The sequence below is a fragment of the Lissotriton helveticus genome, chromosome 5_1 (assembly GCF_964261635.1).
Source record: "Lissotriton helveticus chromosome 5_1, aLisHel1.1, whole genome shotgun sequence".
NCBI classification, from domain to species: Eukaryota; Metazoa; Chordata; class Amphibia; order Caudata; family Salamandridae; genus Lissotriton; species Lissotriton helveticus.
Genome location: NC_136065.1, coordinates 79,283,208 through 79,305,945, shown reverse-complemented (window position 1 = coordinate 79,305,945; position 22,738 = coordinate 79,283,208). Strand labels below are relative to the sequence as shown.

The 22,738-nt window shown below is 48.1% G+C and overlaps 1 protein-coding gene across 1 annotated transcript in view; it reads left to right on the top strand.

Annotated features, from left to right (window-relative positions):
• The window catches only part of LOC144754155 (E3 ubiquitin-protein ligase TRIM39-like), a 96,837-nt gene that overhangs the window by 36,397 nt on the left and 37,702 nt on the right, over positions 1 to 22,738 (top strand). Inside the window, exon 5 of the mRNA XM_078641737.1 lies at positions 16,877 to 16,929. Coding sequence (XP_078497863.1) covers positions 16,877 to 16,929 — 53 coding nt within the window. The remainder of the gene's footprint in view (positions 1 to 16,876; positions 16,930 to 22,738) is intronic.

Genomic DNA, 22,738 nt, shown 5'->3' with positions numbered 1-22,738 from the left:
AAAACATCAGCGACACTGGAGATTCAGAAGTTTAATCTTGTGTATAGTCTCAGACCCAGGTGTGTGGAGAAGGTCGAGATATATCCAAAAGTGGGGTCGAGCATCAGCAGGTGATACCCTGACTTAAGATCTGTTTTGGAGAACAAGCTAGCTCCTTTGACCTCATTTATTAGTACATCCTTTGTAGGCGTGATATGTTGTCTTTGACATGCCTGATTTAGGAGGTGCATGGCCACACACAGCCACATGTCTCTTGGCTGTGTGGGCTTCCGGGTGACAACAGTTGTGGAAACCCAGGGAGTGGCCCATATCTCGCTCGATGATGTCAGCCTCTTCCAGCCTTCATAGCTCCTCTTCCACTTTTGCCTGAAGATGAATCGCCACTCGGTGATGTCAATAGATTGATCGATCTGCAGATCCACAGTCTTTTCTTTCAAACACCCAATGCCATGAAACAGCTGTTGCTTTCCTGGAGAAGATTGTCCAGCTCAGCAGTGGAGGCAAAGTGGATCAGCTGAAGACTTGTGGCTGCCTGCCAGCATTCCTGCACTCTTTGTTAATGTGCACCTTTGTCCTGACTGCTTGTTTCTCATGAGTGAGTTCCACTTTGACCACTACTGTTAAGGGTAGTCGGTTTGGCTGTCATTTGGAATACATTTTTATCTCCATTGATTTTAGTGTTGTCTCTTTTCTTCCTCGCCTCCAAAACACTGGTGCCTGTGAAATACATTTCTATCCTGTCCGGCCGCACCTTCCATGTAGGTGCCTGGAAGAGGACACCCAAGAGATCATGAGAGAATTGATGGCAAGGATGGAAGACATCTTGGGTGGTCTGGATGTCTGCACGCAGAGTAGAGCAGGCGGGTAGTCAGAGTCACACCTGGAGTCTGGTGCCTACGGTGGCGATACTGCAGGGAGAACCCGTCTGCAGTAGCCAGGAGTGGTGACCTGTGTCGCAGTGATGTCAAGAGCTGAGGCAGTTGGGGTTCATACCTCGTGATAACGTGCACGCCTCCTGAAGGCAGTTAATCATACCTGTGATGGTGGAGTTTGAGGTGGCAGCTTGAGTATGACGGGTGCCTGCATGTAATTAAAAAAATAAGCATCCAAAATCAAAATGTCCTTTGTTGCCAGATAGATGGGGATGCTTTAGTCCCCAAGGGGGCAGAAATAATGTTGGGGTCACATTTCAGGGGAAGGCTAGACATGATGTGTAAGGGGGGGGGGGCGGTCCATCCCACACATTGTAGCAATACAAAAGCTCCCAGGTGTCTAGTGGGCTTTCTGCCCCTCCCACTGGAGCTTATTGGGTTAAAGACTTCTCATCTGCCCCCTGGGTTGGACAGAAAGACTATTACCGTTCATTTGAGAGGTTGGGTTAGGCCCAATGCCTAGGTCAGCTGATCCCACCCATTTCTCCCCCAAACAATCATCCTTGGGATCTACAGCGGTGCCCCCCCCGTCTAGCAGGTAAACAAAAGAAGAAAAAAATGATAATAAACCACGGTTTCTTATCATTTTATTTTGTGTCCTGGCGTCTGGGAGGAGGGGCCAGGGGGATAACAGGCACCCGCGGGGAGTGGTATGGCCTGTTGTCAGTGCGCCTGAGAGTTTGACCGGCCGTCTCAGGCATGCCAAACCATCAAGCGCGTTTTGCATGTTCTCCATGCAGGCTGCATTACAGCCTGGATCGTGAACATGCCCATGCACACAGTCCCTGGCTGAGCGCCGAACCACGGCAGCCAGACCAATCACAACTCTTCACTGCAGCGTTGTGATTTGCTAAGGGGAGCCTGAGTGCTTCCTCGTTTCTGGCCGAGAAGGGCCGTCATTACGAGGAGGGACGACTAGAAGAGACGTGGTGGAAAGAAGGTAGATTACATATTTCTTTTACTACCCTGCTCCGTGCCAGCCCCACTGGGTGTATAGTGGGTAAAAACCACCAATATGCCCCCACAGGAGTAGAAAGACTTTTGGGCCTGTGGGTAGGGGGGTGCATTACCCATTGCCAGAGGGGGGCGTCCCCCCTCCAAATATAATCCCTAGTGGTCTAATGGGCTTTCTGCTGCCTGCTGGGGGAAGAGTGGATGAAAAAACCTCATATCTACGACCGACCAGTGGGTACAGGCTAAGCCCCAGTGCCTCGGAGGGCAGCTCGCACCCATTTTGCCAAGAGGCCCGAGACCAAACGCTGCTGTGAGGCCACCTCCGTAATGGGAGGACTGCTTGGCGCTGCAAGATATCATGGCGGTGATCCAGGGGTTAAAGTCCTCACTGGAAACACTTATGGACTTGGTCACAAATGAGGTATCCCTAATGAGAGCGGATCTGCGGAACATGAGCTCACGAGTGAAGGAAATAGAAGACACTACCACCTCTTTCGGGCTAGACACTAAGACCCTCAAACGCCAAGTTCACAATCTACGAAAGACTAAAGCCCCAATGGAGGCCTGACTGGAGGACTTTGAACATAGAATGCGACACAACAACATACGCATACTGGGGGTTCCGGCGCATGCAGGGGGGCCTGCAGTAGAACTCTTTGTTGAAGATCTGGTGACCAAGGAGCTACAGCCTCGAGGCCTGTCTAAATACTTTTTGGTGCAATGGTCCCACCCATTCCGGGGGGGCAGCCCCATGACCTATCATAGCCTGAATTTTTTACTTCAGTGACCGGAACGAGATATTAAAAACTGCCCGCAGGGCACCCCAGAGACTTGTGATAATGTACAGATAAAATGTTTTGAGGACTTTACGCTCAAAGTTCAGAGACAACACCGCAGCTTTCTCGAAGTCCAAAAAGCGGTGAGGGACAAGACAATTAAGTGTGCACTGCTCTTCCCGGCTTAATTACGAGTGGAAGCAAAGGGAATAACATGGTTTTTCACATCCCCAGAAGAGGCCTGGGAGTGGTTGGATGGTTGGAGAACTGTCAGCAAGCAGGGGGCTACGAACCGACTTGGATGACGATGCCATCCAAGAGATTCATCAGGATAACAGACCCGGGTAAACACATCAGGCGGAACAAGGGAACCTCCTGAAGCCTCTAAAATGTCAGGATCCAGGCATTGTATTACTGGTCTGCACTTTGTACACCTATCCCATGTCAGGAGCCAGGCGACCTATTACAAGAGTCTACAGCCTGTGCCATGTCAGGAATCGGCATCGTATTACAGGGGCCTACACTCCGTACGCCTATACCATGTCGTGGTCCAGACGTTATAGTACAGGAGTCTACAATCTGTAAGCCTGTAACTTGTCAGAAACCAGGCATCCTATTACAAGGGTCTACACTGTGTACGCCTGTACCATGTAAGCATCTATGCATCGTATTACAGGGGTGTACACTCTGTAAGGTTACACCATGTCAGGAGCCTGGTGTCATATTACAGGACACTATACTTTGTAAGGATACATCATGTCATCAGTTAGGCGTCATATTACAAGAGTCTACGCTCTGTAAGGCTATACCATATCAGGATCCCTGCGTTGTATCACAAGAGTGCACAGTCTATAATGCCTACAGGCCAACAGCAGGCTCGGGCAGGTCCAGGCAGGTTAAGTTGGTTCTGGTCAGCAGGGCAATTGCAGGGAGGTCTCTAGAAGCTTGTGGTGTCAATGTCGCTCACACAGGAGGTCAGCCAACTAACCCTTATAGTCACTCTGGGTAGCCTGTGACCTAGGCAAGCAGGGCCAACCCTTCCTCTTCAGACAGCAATGCAGTCCTTCCAGCAGCGGAGCAGTCCTTCCAGCAGCAGGGCAGTCCTTCCAGCAGCAGGGCAGTCCTTCCAGCAGCATGGCAGTCCTTCCAGCAGCATGGCAGTCCTTCCAGCAGCGGGGCAGTCCTTCCAGCAGCAGGGCAGTCCTTGCAGCAGCAGGGCAGTCCTTCCCGCAGCAGTCCAGTCCTTCCAGTATCTTGGCAGTCCTTCCAGCAGCAGGGCAGTCCTTCCAGCAGCAGGGCAGTCCTTACAGCAGCAGGACAGTCCTTCCAGCAGCAGGGCAGTCCTTGCAGCAGCAGGGCAGTCCTTCCCGCAGCAGTCCAGTCCTTCCAGTATCGTGGCAGTCCTTCCAGCAGCAGGGCAGTCCTTCCAGCAGCAGGGCAGTCCTTACAGCAGCAGGACAGTCCTTCCAGCAGCGGGGCAGTCCTTTCAGCAGCAGGGCAGTCCTTTCAGCAGCAAGGCAGTCCTTCCAGCAGTAGGGCAGTCCTTCCAGCAGCAGGGCAGTCCTTCCAGCAGCAGGGCAGTCCTTGCAGCAGCAGGGCAGTCCTTTCAGTATCAGGGCAGTCCTTTCAGTATCGGGGCAGTCCTTCCAGCAGCAGGGCAGTCCTTCCAGCAGCAGGGCAGTCCTTCCAGCAGCAGGGCAGTCCTTCCAGCAACAGGGCAGTCCATCCAGCAGCAGGGCAGTCCATCCAGCAGCAGGGCAGTCCTTCCAGCAGGAGGGCAGTCCTTCCAGCAGCGGGGCAGTCCTTACAGCAGCAGGACAGTCCTTCCAGCAGCAGGGCAGTCCTTTTAGTATCAGGGCAGTCCTTTCAGTATCAGGGCAGTCCTTCCAGCAGCAGGGCAGTCCTTCCAGCAGCGGGGCAGTCCTTACAGCAGCAGGACAGTCCTTCCAGCAGCAGGGCAGTCCTTTCGGTATCAGGGCAGTCCTTTCAGTATCAGGGCAGTCCTTTCAGTATCAGGGCAGTCCTTCCAGCAGCAGGGCAGTCCTTCCAGCAGCAGGGCAGTCCTTCCAGCAGCAGGGCAGTCCTTCCAGCAGCAGGGCAGTCCTTTCGGTATCAGGGCAGTCCTTTCAGTATCAGGGCAGTCCTTTCAGTATCAGGGCAGTCCTTTCAGTATCAGGGCAGTCCTTCCAGCAGCAGGGCAGTCCTTCCAGCAGCAGGGCAGTCCTTCCAGCAGCAGGGCAGTCCTTCCAGCAGCAGGGCAGTCCTTCCAGCAGCAGGGCAGTCCTTTCGGTATCAGGGCAGTCCTTTCAGTATCAGGGCAGTCCTTTCAGTATCAGGGCAGTCCTTTCAGTATCAGGGCAGTCCTTCCAGCAGCAGGGCAGTCCTTCCAGCAGCAGGGCAGTCCTTCCAGCAGCAGGGCAGTCCTTCCAGCAGCAGGGCAGTCCATCCAGCAGCAGGGCAGTCCTTTCGGTATCAGGGCAGTCCTTTCGGTATCAGGGCAGTCCTTTCAGTATCAGGGCAGTCCTTCCAGCAGCAGGGCAGTCCTTCCAGCAGCAGGGCAGTCCTTCCAGCAGCAGGGCAGTCCTTCCAGCAGCAGGGCAGTCCTTCCAGCAGCAGGGCAGTCCTTCCAGCAGCAGGGCAGTCCATCCAGCAGCAGGGCAGTCCTTTCGGTATCAGGGCAGTCCTTTCAGCAGCAGGACAGTCCTTCCAGCAGCAGGGCAGTCCTTTTGGTATCAGGGCAGTCCTTTCAGTATCAGGGCAGTCCTTCCAGCAGCGGGGCAGTCCTTCCAGCAGCGGGGCAGTCCTTTCAGTATCAGGGCAGTCCTTCCAGCAGCAGGGCAGTCCTTCCAGCAGCGGGGCAGTCCTTCCAGCAGCGGGGCAGTCCTTCCAGCAGCGGGGCAGTCCTTCCAGCAGCGGGGCAGTCCTTCCAGCAGCGGGGCAGTCCTTCCAGCAGCGGGGCAGTCCTTGCAGCAGCAGGGCAGTCCTCCCAGCAGCAGGGCAGTCCTTCCAGCAGCAGGGCAGTCCTTCCAGCAGCAGGGCAGTCCTTGCAGCAGCAGGGCAGTCCTTCCAGCAGCGGGGCAGTCCTTCTTCTGAATCTTCCACATGTCCAGGAGTGTTCTGATGGAATGTTCTGAAGGTCCTCATTTCATACGGGAGTCAGCTTTTTGTGGGTAAATTCCCCAACCAACCCCAAAACTGGTTCTGGTCAGTTCTTCCCCATCCCCTGGTCTTGTCTCTAAACTGTCCAGAGTGACTAAGGCAAGACCAGGCCTGATGTCAGGTTCATTTGTGTGAATCTTTAGAAGTGTAATTAGGGTGGGGTCCAGCTTCTCCCCAGCCTTTCTATCAGGAAGACCCTTCCCCCTTACATCCTTTGCTCAGTGTCTGGAAGGGTGTAAACCAACGCCAATATGTTTTTAAGGGAGAATCAGTCAGAGTTGGGAGGCTTTGACTACAGAATTCATTGCAGCCCACATTTGACCCATTAAAGGTCATCTGATGGATGCATTTTAGGAGTAAATAACCCCAGACTGGGATTGAATAAAGGGATTTGGATGCACGTCCTCGTGCACGTGGAGGCTTCCAGTGCACAGTGGGTTCTTATTTAACACATCTCGTTCTACACAGCTGTATACACAAAGAAGGAGTCAAGATGGTAATATTATATATCAATAATAAAATGAATGCCCATGGCGACCCTATGGATCCCCATAGGATAAATCACAGATAGATCCTATGGATGCCACAGACAAGTTCAGCCAAAGATGAAGGAAGAATCCTAAGAAGTAACAGTGCCTCGAGGTCACAGCGTATAGTGACATGAACTCTCCTCTCTACAGAAATAGTATGCTGCACTAATCCCATTAAAAGTCCTAGAACAGGGAAGACGGGCTCTACAGTTGCAGGGATTGTGTGTTTATTAATCCAGGGTTCTAGAGCAGTGATGAAGGGGTTTAAAGTTGTAGGTGTTGCGTGCTAACCCCACCAAGGTTCTAGAGCAGTGATGATGGTGGTTACACTTGCAGGGATTATGTGCCTGTCTCCCTCTGTAGTGAGGGTATGTGGGCAGAGAACTGTGGGCAGAGATCTCTGGGCAGAGATCTCCGAAGTACTGCAGCTTTTGAGCATTCATCATTGCTGATAACAACATTTCCATTACCCACTGTGTGCAACGTAACAACCTGAGGATGAAAGGGTGAGTTTGCCTTGCTGGAATTCACAGTTATGTCTTACAGGTCAGACAGATGCCGGCAGTGAGCACTTACCTCACTGAGCCATCTAGTAAACTTGAGGATATATTTTTAGAGGGGTTTGTGCTCTAAAGTTCTAGATCAGTGATGATGGACTTTGCAGTAACAGAGGGTGTGTGCTAATCCTTCCAAGGTAGTAGAGGAATGGCTTATATATTCTTGTCCTCATATCACCATCCAGCTAAGTGAGCTGTGAGCCAAGATGCCTCCTTCCGGAGCGTCCAGCGATCGTGCATGCTGAATATTTCTTATAGTTTTGCCCTTTTGTAGGAATGAGAACTGCCCATTTCTCAGCAAGAGAGAAGTATAATCATAGGATGTTACGATTTACTTTGCCATATCACAAAGGGACGCCATCTATTCTCTTCTAAGGCCAACTTGTGGTCCAAGTCCAGTCTACTGACATCTCTTACAGATCTGAGCCTTTCTTATAACTTTGGCGGGTCGGGAGTAATCCATTTCTTACAGATTTCCTTTCTTGCTAGAAATATCAGAAAAAATCTACATGTGTATATATATAAATATCCAAGTTTAACACGTCCCAGTAAAGGCACAAGTCCATTTCAAATAGGATAAGGCAGGGGCTTACCTTAAGTTTTTCAGCCAATAAATTCTTGAAACACCTGAGTTACATTTCCCCGGAAGAAGGCCAACAATGGCAATCCACAAACATGCCATTCGTATATTGTCCGCTTCTGTGTCACTGTACTTCTTAGATTTTGATGGTTCCAACATGGTCTTTCTTAGCTAACTTCGCTGGTGACCAATAAGCTCTATGGAGAGTCAACAAATGATTCTTTTTAAGTGGTGCTGGTTTGACCAGAGTGTATGACCGATTTAAAGATACTCGCCATAATTGCTCTGTAGCCAGCTCTGGAAGATCCTTTTCCCAGTGCAGGGATGGTCCTCCCATTTTCTCATCTGCTGTAGAAATAATTATCCAAAACCACTGGAAAACCTCTTTCTTAGGTTGTTGCTTAGCTCTCACCCACTCAAGAAAATCCTGCACTGAACAGCTCACCTCCGACAACTTTTTTGGATGACCGACAAAACCACTTCTATAGGTAATTAAATTTAGAAAGCGCCCCCGCCCCCCAACATGTTGGATATCTCTCCCTGAAGTCTCCCCAGGTGGAAAAGTTGCCATGCTGGGGAAGATAACTAAGTTCATCTTTAATCTACTTGGGGGTTCCAGGAGAGGCCTAAATTGAATTGGTGCCGGTTCCGCTTTGTAGTCTATCCCGAGAATTTTCCTAAAGAAGATCCACACCCTCTGTGCTGTTAACAGTACATTCAACGTAACTTGTTTAAAAATTTTGGGTCCCCAAACTTAAACAAAAAACATATTGAGGCCTAAATGCGTCAACATAACTTCATACAATTGACTCATGTAAGAATTATCTAGCTCTCCAGCCAAGAGCCGGGAATTCTTGAACTGGAAATTATAACAGTCTCATCCAGAGCTGTTTTCATGAGATCCTGGCTCCCCAGGATGCTCATATAAAGCTTCTGACCCTCCCTTGCTTCAGTCTCCTCCGGGGCTTCATTCATGAGATCTTGGCTCTCGGGGATGCCCATATAAAGCTTCCGACCGTCCTTTGCGATTTCTGCAAAAGAGTTTTGGGGAAAGGAAGTGGTTTAGTGTTAAACAAGACAATCACCTTAGGAAGAACCAGCATCTTAATGATGTTCACTCTCCCATAGATACCGAGGGGCAGATTTTCCCACCTTGGAAGGAGATCATCTCTATAATGGTGTTGCTTGAACACGAAAGATCTTTGAAAATACAAGAGACAAGAGGCATTTGGCAAAACAGGAACCGTTAGTTCGATTAAACATAGGGGCCAGGAGAACAGTTACAGGCACAGGGTCAAATTTCAATCACTCTGTAGCAGTCTTATATAAAGTTCATTATTAGCAGGAAAATTATTCTAGCGATCCTTGTATGGTGAAGAATATAGGTTGCTGCCTCTGGAGTCATAAAATATTTTTAATTGATAATCCAGGTGGGCTGTTGGACTTGGGCCTTGTGGCAGGTTCACCCCTGAACTTTTTGCCTTAAAGTATAGTGATTTCTGGTCTTTGCGCCCTTTGACACTGTGGCGCAGTGTAAAGTGCGTGCGCTCCCTGAGTGCGTGTGTGAGATAGGCCTGCCCTCCCATAGGAATGCATGGGGAATGTCTGTGTCCCTGGGGACACATGCATGCGTGGGGAGTGCGGGCTCGAGTTTGGTATGTGTGAACTCGTGGGAGTGGATGCTGCGCAACGGTATGTGCGGCTTGTATGTGTCTAGTGGGGAAGGGCCACTTCTAGACATGGCTGTGTGTGTGCAGTGAGGGTGCTGGAGCGTGATTGGCTGGAGCTGGCTGGCATGCCAGGCTCCAAGAAGTCTGGATGGGTCTGCCCGGTGGTGAGTGTGAGATTAGCATGCTGATGGCTGGGGAGGAGTGTACCTGTGTCCTGAATGAGGCTGGGTTTTCCCCTGACAATGCTGGCTCCGCCCCCCTGTGGTGTGACTGATGACCCTAGCCCTGCCAGTGAATAGAGAGGGTGGTTGAGCCCATCAGCAGTGCTCACAGACAAGCTGCGACTGGTTCTGCCCCCACCCTGCCCAAAGACAAAGGATTTGTCTGTATAAAAAGAGGCTGTGACCTCTTGGAAAAGGTTCTTGTTCTGGTTGCTAACTTGAATCTACCAGGGGCGTGCTGCTGCTGGCGCCCAGGGGAAGGCTTGCCCCCCCCCCCCCTGGGCCCTGCCCAGCCCCTGGCTTACTGATGGACCCCTGAAGGACTTGCTACTTGCTGTTGCCCTAGCGCCTGGGAGCGCTTTCCATTGACCCCTGGTGCATGAGAGCGGTATTCTGTGTGCCTAGCGCTGGGGGAGCGCTTTATTTGCCTTTTAGCGCTTGGGAGCGCTTGATGTCCTGCTAGCGCTTGGGAGCGCTATTGATCTCAGCCAGTGCCCACCCGGCGTTATTTGCCTTTTTTTATTACTTTCAGCGAGGGAGTGCCCACCTCGCTGTATGTTTAATTCGAGGTGCCCAAAGCTAGAATCACCACCGCGGCCCTCTCGCGCCGCAAACCGGAAGTCAGGCGGCCGGGCGCCTGGAGCGGGGCGGGACTTCCACTTGCTTCAGGAAGTCCCGCCCGCCGCCGCGCCGCGATTGGCTGCCTGCCCGGATGAGGAGCCCCGGAGGAAGAAGCCGGCAGAGAAGATGGCGAGATGCTGCCCGGGGCTCCCGTGAGCTGTTGGGAGCCCCGGTGGTCCAGCGGAGAGCTGGAGTCCTCGAGAAGAGGAGAGGACCCCCCGCTGGAACCGCCGCCCGGAAGAGAGACGCCGCAGAGCGCCGATGCCAGACCCGGTGAGTTTGGCCGCAAGAGGAAGGGAGGGGTGCCGGGACACATTGTCGGTGTCTGCACAAACCCCCCCCCCCCCCCAGGAGCACGATCTCGTGCCTAGTGCTGTTGTTGCCCCACGAGGGCCCGGGGGCATTTTTATGGTGATGTCTTGAGCCCGTGAGGCTCCTGAGGCCCCCCTTGTTATCGAGTCCCGTGAGAGGGACTCCAACGTTCCGGGCAGATGCGTAGCACCCCGAGGCTCCCAGCCCTTTCCTTTGTTCTTGAGCCCGAGAGGCTCCAGAAGGCGCCACATTTGTTCTGAGAGCCCAGAGAGGCTCTAGGGGGCATTTCCTTTGTTGAGCCCTGCGAGGCTCCCAGCCCATATTTGTTTGCAGAGCCAGAGGGCTCCCAGTTTGCGCAGCTTTGGGTTCCAGAGGGCTAGTGAGAGCCCTGTCGCAGTTCTGATTCCAGCTGCCCAGCAAGTAGTGGGCAGCTGCACCGTTTAGGTATTTTCCTTCCTAGGGACATGTCTCTGGACTTAGGAGTGGACACACTCCTTCCTCCCTGGCCTCCCCCAGCTGCGCAGCACTTAGTGCCAGCTGCAGCGTTTAGGCCCTGTTCTGTCCCTCAGCTGCCCAGCAAGTAGTGGGCAGCTGCTACGTTTAAGTCTTGGCGCAGTGGCGCAACCTGGACTTTGTGAGTTCTGCGCTAAAGGTGATTTATGCGCTAACTGAGGTTTAGATGCTGTTATGATCTATGTCCTATTGCTTTTGGGTGTTAGGAAATGTACAATGTGTAGTATGTTTGTGCACCCTGTGTTCTGCACCGCTGAATGTGTTGTTGATACATCATGTGCCTTGTTCCTTACATCGCTGAACGTGTGTTGATGCGTCATGTGTTTCTCTTACACCTCTGAATGGGTAGATTATTCATCATGTGTTCTCCTGCGCTGCACCTCTGAATGTGTTGATAATGCGTCATGTGCCTCCTTCCTTACACCTCTGAATGTATGCATTGCATCATGTGTTTTGTCCCCAGGTCTATGCCCCTACTTGTATTGTGATACTGAGGTGGTTGTTTTCTTCCTAGGACAGGTGGTGCTAGTGAGGTCCTGGTTACCAGTAGTTACTGGTTGTGTGCTCTATTTTTATATTGTGCTACAGTGATTTTCTGTTATGGTCTAAGTGATATTCCAAGGGCTTGATACTGAGCTCGCCCCCTGACCAGAGTCCCAGGACCAGTGGACTCTATTGTGCCTTCCCTGACAAATTGCTGGGACTTGTCTGATCTCCCTGGGCCACTGGGGCCTCGCTGAAGTGTGCCTCGTTCACTCCCTTCGGCAGCTGGTGCCGGCCGCCCGTCCAAGCCTCGAGCCGCGCCGCTCTCCCCTGAGCCGCGCCGCTTCGCTGGGCCGCCCGCATCCTGCCTCCCCCTCCTCTTCTGAGCCGCACACATTGGTCGCCCCAGAGAAACGCTCGTAGCTAGCCGGTCGCCCGCTAAAGTTTACTAAGGAGGTCACATTATCCCACGCAACCAGGCCGGAAGGTACTGTCCGATAGGCTCTATGTTCTAAGTTCTAGGCCTACCAGTATTGTATTGTTACTTCTAAAAGTGCTGATTCCTGACAGTGGTCCAGGTGGCCCTGTCTTGTAAATATCCCCTGTATATTCTGCCCGTGCCTCTGGCACATTGTAAAGTGTGTGTTTTATCTAATGTGTTTTGGTGTAATCCAAAGGCTATTTTTTTATATAACCTTGTGTGGAGTTTCCTTTATGGTGGGTCCTGGGTGTTGTTGCTGTGGTGTGTGCGCAAATACTTAACTTACATCGCCTCCAAGTTTAGCCTTGCTGCTCGCGCCACGTTACCTAGAGGGTGAGCAGGGGTTATCTTGGCGTGTAACTCCCTTGCCCTGACTTGGGAGTGGTGGTCTCTGACTGACTTTGGCGAAAGTCCTGGCCAGCCAGGGATCCCATTTCCAACATGGGCCTCGACCTTGCATGGACACAATGCGGCCAGTGGGTAAGGTATCCAGATGTCTGGCATGGGGAGCGCCCGGTTGCTATGTTCTGATTGGCTATAAGCCCATTATATGGGATAACCCAATAATTGCCAGAAATTCTGGGTACAATGAGGTAATGAACAAGTGGTCCGTGACTGCTTTAGAGAAGAGTAATTTATAGCTTATCATGTGTGTGTTGCTTAAGTCAAACACTGGTAAGACATACCAACAAGGAACACAACAACATACCGAAGTGGCAGTCTGCCAAACCCCTCCTTGTCAAACTGCATTGGCTCCCTGTCAGCCTAAGGGCCGCCTTTAAGCTTGGCTGCCTCATTTTTAAGTCTCTCTCTGGTTCTTGCCCCGCTTTTCTGAAATCCCTCATCCGACCCTACTGTCCTTCACGCAATCTTAGATCACTTCACTTACATCTTTTGGTGGTCCCCTCCTTTAAACTCTGTAGATCTGGTGGTCGAAGATTCGCCGTCCTCGGCCCCAAACTCTGGAACTCTCTCCCTCTTCCAGTTAGGATCTCCGGTACTCTCATCCAATTCCGCAAATCACTAAAAACCTGGCTCTTCCCACAACCCAGCTAAACTCCCTCTGTTTCTTCTCAGCACCCCTTCAGCGCTATGATACCCACGGTGACAGTGCGCTTTATAAACACCCCATTAACATAACATAACATAACATAACATACCCTGCTATCTAAGATAGCATTTTTCAAAACGTACAGTCAATGTAAAACACAAAAGCGCCAAAGAATTGTTTAAGTCCAGCATATTTAATTTCATATACTTGAAACAGATCAAAAGGTAATTTAGACAAAAGGAAGGTACAAAGATTGCTCAATTGACTGGAGACGGATGGGTGTGCTAGTGATGGGTCGGGAAAAGTGAATAGTCACTAATATTCAGAGTTTATACATTTTTAATGCTTAGGTAATGGACTGGTAAAGAGACCAGTACAGAAAGGTCTGACCCAAACAGATTATTTATAACATTTTTTACTGTTTTTCTGCAAATGCATAAATGCAACATCAAGCGAAGGGGATGGGATGAGATACAGGCCGTTGATGGGTGGGGTGCGTCGATGTTTCGACTCGGCTTGTGCATAGAGGGTGACTTATACTTCCGCTGTGAGTCTTCTTCAGGACGGAAGGGGGGGCAGGGGGCAACCTATGGGTGAAAGATCAACTGCCGGTTAATTGGCACCTATTACCCAATCCACGAGAGAATCGAGTGACGTTATAGTACTGACCTGATCCTGGTGCCACACAGGCATCTCAGGTAAACCACTGGAGGTTGAGTAGTTAATGGCTCTGTCAGGGCTTTCTGTGGAAAACCAATACTAAAATTAGTATGCATACAATTCTGCAATGTGAAGACTCTGATTCTGCACTCACTCATTAGTAGTGAGATGAAATCCACTCATGAGGGACTACCTTGTGAAGTCCTCACCGGTATTTAAAACCGTCAATTAATTAGAACATGGTCATCAGACATTTTAATTAATCTGTCAAGACCTGCAAGTTAAGGAGTAGGAACGAAGTTAAATAAGGGTTAAAAGCTGCCAAAGTAAAGCTTGTCGTTTTGGTAGTGGTTTCAGAAATGTACCCTAAATGAAAAGCTGGGCGTCGCACGCCTCGTAGAATCCCTTCTGCCAAGTTCAGAAGCAAGGATGAACTGGCAGAAGGCTTCCGTTTATATACAGAAAGCAGTGTGAGCCGGGGAAACATGCATGTCGCACGTTCAGCCCTCGTGCGGCATTCAAGGAGCTCATCGCTTGTAATCCACGGAGCCCGGACGTCAAGTTCAAAGGCCCACCAGGGTGGATGCCAGAGAGTGCAATACTGTAATATCCTTAAAGCCATGCCGGCAATTTTAAAAGGTGCAATTATATACAGTGATAACTCTTAAATGAGAAGGTACCGACAAGAAACTGGGTTCCAATCTCAATTGGAGAATAACATGTGCATCCAAGCATGTCTAATCGGAGATATGTGTAGGAATTACATAACACGTATGTGTACTAACTCCCTACAGTGCAGTGAGAGCGATAGGGTGCCATTATATGCAGTGTACTAATACGTAATGGGAGTACGCAGTGTGGGAGAAAACTAATGTGGTATTCACAATTGTGGTAATTATTCATGTGAGGATACCGATTTGCGTAGGGAGCTGTACATATAACATAGGAGAAGCTTAAGGGGTTTATATGCAAGAGAAGAAAACATAGTAGTTCAACAAACCATGGGGATACATATTTATGCATGTATAAAGGTCACATGTGAAGGTACGGAGCGACAACAATTAGGTGTATGTACATGATGCCATAGATGGGAGGTGTATACATATATTACAATTCATATTCACAAGCGGTGTATATACATGGAGTGCATACATATTACTAATCATATTTACAAGCGGTGTATATACATAGAGTGATAAGGAATCTAATGTATTCTGCCTATTTACAAACTATAGAGTCGGTGCTGGGTAGCAATATAGCCTGCCAAGATACGTCCTACTAGCTATATATGCAGTGTCAGAATGTGCAGGTCTAAGGACCAAGGTTCTGGATGGGGGTGTTTAGCCAATACTCAAAGTAGCCGCCTGTCTGGCTATCTCCTCGGATTTTTTCAATCCCCTAAGTGCTGTGTCAAATGTGTAAATCCATTTACACTCACAATAGTTCAGGGTGTTGGAGAAATTCCCACCCCTTGGGTTCCTTTGGACTTTTTCGATCACCCACCCTTTTAGGTTTTCGGCCGAGTGCCCAAAGGTGATAAAGTGTTCTACTAGTGGGGCACCTTGTACCCCACACCGTATTCTACTACAGTGTTGTAAGACACAGGTTTTGACTTTCTGCGTTGTTTGCCCGATATATAAAAAGTTACTGGGGCATGAGATGGCATATATGACCCATGAGGAGTTACAATTGGTGTGATCCCTCATTGTGTACGTGTAGACACTTAAAACGACCCTTGATGGGGGTGATGTTCCATAGTGGTAACTGGACACTGTTGGGTTTAGGTGGAAGTAAAGATTTCACCAAAAAGTCCCTGATACTTTTCCCTTTTATAAAGGCATGCATGGTGGGGTTTGGTGTACCCAGATCGTCAGCAACCAGGTGGCAATGTTTGTTAACAGTTTTCCGAATGTCATTGCTCTTGGTGTACACAAGTTAATCGATCCTTTGTCTGGGAATTGTTGTTTTATGGTTCCAGAAGATACTCCATGTGGCTAAACCAGGCCCTCTTACGTGCCTTCTTGAGGAGCCTGACGGGATAGCCACGATCAGTCAACCAATACTAGTTTTAGTAGGATTAGGTCTACTGACCTAATACCGTCACTCAGTTCTCTCCCGGATTGGGTAATAGGCGCCAATCAACGCTCAGTTGATCTTTCACCCCTAGGTTGCCCCCCCTTTCATCCTGAAGAAGTCTCGCAGAGGAGGTATAAGTCACCCTCTATGCACAAGCCGAGTCGAAACGTCGACGCACCCCACCCATCAACGGCCTGTATCTCATCCCATCCCCTTCGCTTGATGTTGCATTTATGCATTTACAAAAAATTGTAAACATTTTTATAAATAATTTTTGGGGGACAGGCCTTTCTGTACTGGTCTCTTTACCAGTCCATTGCCTAAGCATTAGAAATGTATAAACTCTGAATATTAGTGACTATTCACCTTTTCCTACCCATCACGAGCACACCCATTCTTCTCCCATCCTCTGAGCAAGCTTTGTACCTTCCTTTTGTCTAAATTAACTTTTGATCTGTTTCAAGTATATAAAATTAAATATACTGGACTTAAACAATTCTTTGACGCTTTCGTGTTTTACATTCACTGTACGTTCTGAAAATGCTATCTTAGATGTTGTTGTGTTCATTGTTGATATGTCTTACTAGTGTTTGACTTAATTAAGCAACACACACATGATAAATTATAAATTACTCTTCTCTAAAGCAGTCACGGACCACTTGTTCATGACATGATTGGCTATATATTCCTAACTAATGTGGCATCTGAATTTGTAGTGTTTTAGGAGCACACGTATCCCCTCCAGCCATGCGTGCATTATTGGGGCCAATCTCCGGCCGTGCGTACTTTATATACACAAGACTCCACCAGAAGCAGATGTAACCTGTTAGTCAGCCCCCCCCTCACTGAGCTGACCACCGCTCATAGACGACCCAATCGGAGACACTCCGTGGACTCACATGAAGCACGCTCGTCTCACTGAGCTATCTGCCATAGAACACCCACATCCTGTCATAAGATCTTAACCCCTTCAGTGCTGCGCGAATTTCGCTGCAGTGCTGAAGGGTCATAAATCAAATTGACTCATGACGGAAATGTTCCGTCATCAGCACCGGAGCACCGACGCTGATGACGGAACCGTTCCGTCATGAGCATGCAAGGGGTTAAAGGCACTTTTGGATATCGTTAGAGCTTTGACTGTTGTGTATGAACAGTAACTCACACTGAGCTCTAGTCCGCAGGCGCTGCTTTTAATACTGAATCTTATTTCAAATACAGGTCTTATGTGATGTTCATCCTTTGTTCCTGTAGCTGTCATTGCTCTTTAATACAAAGATGATGTGTGTGTTATTTATTACAGGTGTAATAATGTGAAGATTCAGAGCCCAGAGATGGTGGTGAAGAGTTATAAAGGTAAATATCATTGTGACGATTAGCTCTGTATGTTATGGTTCATGAAAATGATGTGGTATGGTATGGTTTTGTGTGGTATGGTATGAAATGTTAAGTTCGTATGGTATGGGATAGGAAGGGATGAGATTGTGTATCGTATGGTATTGTATGGTTTGGAACGTTATGATTGGATGGGATGGTGTGTTGTGCTATGGGTTGGTATCATGGTGAAATATGGTATGATGGGATGGTGTGGTGTGGATTGGTGTGGTGTGCTATGGAAAGGAATGGCATGGAATGTTATGGTAGTATGGTATGGGGTAGGAAGGGATTAGATGCGATTGGATGGTGTGGATTGGAGTTTTATGGAATGGTATCTTAAGGCGGCATGGTATGGAATGTTATAATTGGATGGTGTGATGTGATATGGGATAGGATCATAGTATAATATGGGATGGCATGGAATTGCACCTCCGAATTTGGCATGTATTGCATAACACATTCTGTGTTCCAGAGTTCTAGCTCCAACAGTGACCAAACACATGCTTCTGCAATGACCCAGCACATACTGACCTAGGGCATGCACCTACACTGACCTAGCACATGCACCTACACTGACCTAGCACATGCACCTACACTGACCTAGCACATGCACCTACACTGATCTAGCACATGCACCTACACTGACCTAGCACATGCACCTACACTGACCTAGCACATGCACCGACACTGACCTAGCTCATGTACCTACACTGTCGTAGTTCGTGCACTTACCCTGAGCTACCCCATGCACCTACACTGACCTAGCGCATACTTCTACTCTGATCTAACGTATGCACCTATAGTGACGTAGTGTATGAACCTACACTGACCTAGCGCATGCACCTACGCTGGCCTAGCGCATGCACCTACACTAACCTAGCGCATATTTCTACACTGATGTAGTGCATCCATCTACAATGCAGTGTAGTATATGACTGGTACTGTATTCATTGGAGTAGATCTGTCATTCTGTACCATCAAATGCAGTGTAGTTACTAGTACTGTATACCTTCAAGTAGTTCTCTTGCTCTGTATCATCTAATATAGAGTACTAACTAGTACAGTATGTCTTGGATCAATTCTGTTATCTGTACAATCTAATGCACTGTACTGGCTATTACATTAAAGCTTGGAGTAGCTCTGTAGCTCTGTACCACTAAATGCAGTGTACTGACTAGTACTGTACTCCTTGGAGTGGCTCTCTCACTCTGTAGCGTCTAATGCAGTGTACTGAGTAGTACTGTATACCTTGGAGTAGTTTGCGATCTAATGCGGATTACTGGCTTCTACTGTATGCCTTTGGAGTAGCTCTGTGACTCTTCACCATCTAATTCAGTGTTCTGACTAGTACAGTATACCTACTAGTAGCTATCTTACTCTGTGCCATCCAATGCAGTGTACTGACTAGTACTGTATACCTTCTAATAACTCTGTACCATGTAATACAGTGTACTGACTAGTACTGTATACCTTCTAATAACTCTCTCACTCTGTACCATCTAACGCAGTATCCTGACTAGTACTGTATACCTCTAGTAGCTTTCCTTCCCTGCAGCATCCATTGTGGTGTACTGATTACTACTGTATACCTTTGAAGTAGCTTTGTCACTCTGTGCCTTCTAATAGAGTGTACTGACTAGTACAGATCACCTTCTAGCACCTCTGACATGCACCCCAGTTGCAGAACATTTGTCCCAAGATTTCTAATCCTTTTCTACCTGAAGGACAGCTGTCGAAGCCTGGTTTATTTTTGAGAAGCAGCTTCACCTCTTGTGAGCCTTTTCTTTCCTCCTAGTTCTTGCTTCTGCTCTAACTTTGCTGCTTTAAGACTCTTATTTTCCAGTAGTGGGGAAACTTCCAGTAGTAAGGTTGGATCTAATTGTAATAAAGGTTTGCTTATCATGTCACTATTTATTCGACTGGTGTCCTTTTTGATCAATGTGAGTATCTGCCACCTGAATTCGGTCAAGCTCCTCTCCCAGCGTGTTAACTGATTCTTTTCTGTTAGCGGTTATTTTTTAGGTCTCGCCTAGGCAGTGCGCATGCGCTGCCCTAGGAGGGCTTTTAGCCATCGGTCTTCACTTTTCAAGCACTGCACTCGTGCTTGTGGCGTCATCCACCTTGCAGGATCGAGCAGCGGCATGCCACAAGAACAAGTGCAGTGCTGGAAAAGTGAAGACCTAGCGAGCACGCACGCACCACTCCCGGCCTTGTTCTGTTAGTTGCTCTCTCTATAAGCAGAGAGAAGTGTGTATATAGATTTGCCACAAGACAGTGTGAGCAAGCGGAGAGCAGCTTGGAAACATGCGGCGGCATACCCGATCACCTCCAGCCTCTGACGGCGTGTTGCTGGGCAACCGAGTACACCGCCTTCACTCCCAGGTGAAACATTTGCACCCTTGCTTGTGTTGTGTGTGAGCATCAGAAGAATAGCGGTGCTGTCCCACAGCACCTTGACCAAGTATACAATGGTGTTGTACTACTTTGGCAGAGTTTGGGACTATTTTGGAATTTATTTATGAGCGCTTTTCACAAGCGCAACTGTTTATCGTGAAGTCACTTTTCACAAACACTACTGTGCGCCTGCCCACTTTTTGTGCATGCCGCTCTGCACCTTTCCTCCCTCCTCTTGTGCTACGTGTCCGTTCGTCTAATTACCGCCCCCGCTTTTTGCTCCGCCATGAGACTGCCCGTAGCTCCTCTTATGTTGTTCATCCCTTCTGCCATTAGCATACCTTGCCCTCTCCTGTGGCCGTAGCAGATCTGCTATGCAGCCCCTCCCGTTGCTGGCTCCATTATTGCTGCCCCCGTTCCCTGTGTGGGCTTGGTCAGGGAGGCATTTTCAAGTTGAATACAATATACACGTTCTTCATACCCCGCAGACGCACCGACCAAGATACGAGATGTCCATTAACTTGATTCGGATTCTCTAATTGTGACTGATTGGCATATGCAGCGGTAGTGCTGTGGACTTCAGGCAATATTTATATATGTGATTTTCTTTTTGCTTGTGTCTCGGCGCAAGGTATCAAACAGTTATTACGTCCATGTACCAGACCGAGCTCACGACAAATGGTCACTGTAGGTGATGCACAGCTGCTTGTTTATGGTCTCCGTTTCTGGGACACTTTAGCATCAATGTCGGGAGCTTCATGACAAGATGGTTGTTCTGAATGGACACATGACGTGGTACTCCCTTAAGTGCAGAAGTCACTTTGCAGCATTTTCCACAGCTTTATTACTTGCCAAGATAGACTGATTCATTTGGCCACATACATGACCCCTGAGTGCCTGCGAATGTTGGTTTAGGGATCATAATGAAAGACTTCTTCAGAAGGGGTAAATGTTCGAATCCCTGCAGTCCATTCTGTTGATCAATAGCTTTGATTGCAATGATTTGACTAGAAGGCATTGGCACCTTTTGCGAGTTATGCAACTGACCTGTTGCTGGTCACAGATTCGTCTATGGGCAGAATAATAGACATCAATACACCAAAATGGCAGGTGTAGTGGAAGTGACATCACACATCCTTTGACCTTAATGACATCACATTAGGGGATGCATATGACTACTACTGACTCCAAGGCATGGTGAATAGTGACACGGCTCATGGACCTCCATGCTAATTCAGCATCATGTCAAGGGAAACAGTGATGTGGCACTCTCCAGCTGTGATAATTGAGAACACGAAAATGGTGAAAGGACAAAAAAAACACAGACTACTCTTTAAAGGAATTTGGTTCCTTTGTTCATGCAGTACATAATGCAGGAAATTGACATGCAGCCCATCTCTTTGTGTGGGTGTGCAACTCTGATCATGCCTCTGTGCACAATTCTTCATTCTCAGGAAGTGTCTTAGTCAAACCAAGGTGTACTCCAGCCTTCCTGCTCCATCGAAGTATAGGTGATTTCACACAAGATGCATACACTTGGCTTTCCATTGGTTTCTGGAGGGAGGGAGAATGAGAGATAGGAGAGCAGTAGAGGAAACAGGTAGGAAAAGGAAGGATATCAGTTCTGACTACTAGTAAACCCTGCTGATAACTGTAGGGTCTAAATAAATACAGGACTCCTCCCAACATGGGTGTGCTCCTCCCATCATTTAATTAAGATCTACTCACACATACATTTGGTACTAGTTAGGCTAGCCATGATAAACGACATACATTTACACAGGAAAAGCTGGTAATCGCTCTCTACATGGTTTGATCAGCTGCTACTAGTCGTTGTCTTGGCCGATTCCTGGAGCTGGTCGTCGTTTTGCGTGTATCCCTACCATACATCAAAGTCTAGTCCTCTATCAGTGAGCAACCTTCCGAATCATGTACAGCACCCAGCAGGAGACTTGTTACCCGGATCTCTTGCCCAAGAAAACGCGTGGAGTCGGTCACTTCTGAGAGATCTACTGAGCGGTGACCCTGGGCCCAGAGCACTGATCAAGGCCTCCCACATGGTCACAGATGATCTTAATGGTGATATTACATCACTATTAACATTTTTGATGATATCACTAAAACCATGTTTGCTGACTGTGGGAATATTGCTGTTTAATTGAGTGACCTTCACAGGGACATCTACATGTTGTGGTTGTGCAACCTTCTCGCTCATTTTAATGTCTGATTATGTGTATTGGTGGAGTTTCAAAGACTGTCATAGCTACTGTATATCTTTATAATGTGTTAAGTTAGCATAGGCTCATTAAATGTTTAAACGCCATTTTTCCTTTTGCTGCTTCTGCACACGACACTTAATTGTTGATTTAGCTTTCAACCTAGTAGTTCGTTGTGGTTTAATTGAGAATAATATGTTATTACTCTGATATCAGCTTTGCTTAATAAACTATGTCTGTACAGAGAGTGCTGAAGCTTCAGGAACAACACAATACAGAATTGTTATGAGGTCTGATCTTCGCGCCTTCATAGACATAACATAAGTGCAGCTTCTGCCAACTTTGGGCTTGAGGCGGTTTTTATATTGCTTTGCTTGAAGCACACAAACACACTTGATGCTGTTCGCATGCAGAGAGAGCTGGTGTATGCTGATGTGATCCCTTCATTCTAGGACACTGAGGTATGGGCCCGCCCTAATTCAACCCAAAGAGACCTTCTTAGCTAATAATATAATATGTGTGTTAGGGAGGGTGAGAAATAAGTGTTGTTAACCCTTATTCATTTACAGCATATTAACATGCTGTCACCATTCGCTTTTTATGGACTAGTAACTATGCTGGTAACTTTGCTTCTGATAATATGTTTACTTGTATTATCTAAGATACTGCGCCTGAGAAGACGGCATTAGTAAATAAGCATTTCAAATGCTCATGTGTTCTTCTTTACTCCATGTTCTGGTTTGAAATGATTGTATAACGAAAGAGTGCTCATGTGTTCCACGTATCCTGAGGTACTGTAAGTTCATGTTCTGGTTTGTCTAAACATTGGGAGTTTGTTATGACCAATGAGACACTGTAGCTAGCTCGGTAAGGGGTTTGTTGGGTACTGAGGTGAGTTTTGGGTCACCCTAATTTGCCGAGGTTCCAATCCTCTATGCACAGTTCTGTGGGAGAACAGAAACCCTGCTACAAGACATCAAGCATTATCTTTAATCAGTCAAGATATTGGTTATGAGTGACTTTTATTGACGAGTCCAAAACAGACTTTTTTCCTCAGGCTTTATTGTTGACTGCAGCAATACATTGTTTTGATTGTTTTCCATGCTGCATTAAACACTGATCTTGAATAAGGGAATAAACAGGGCATTTTCTAGTCAGCCTAAGACTTGCTACCGCTC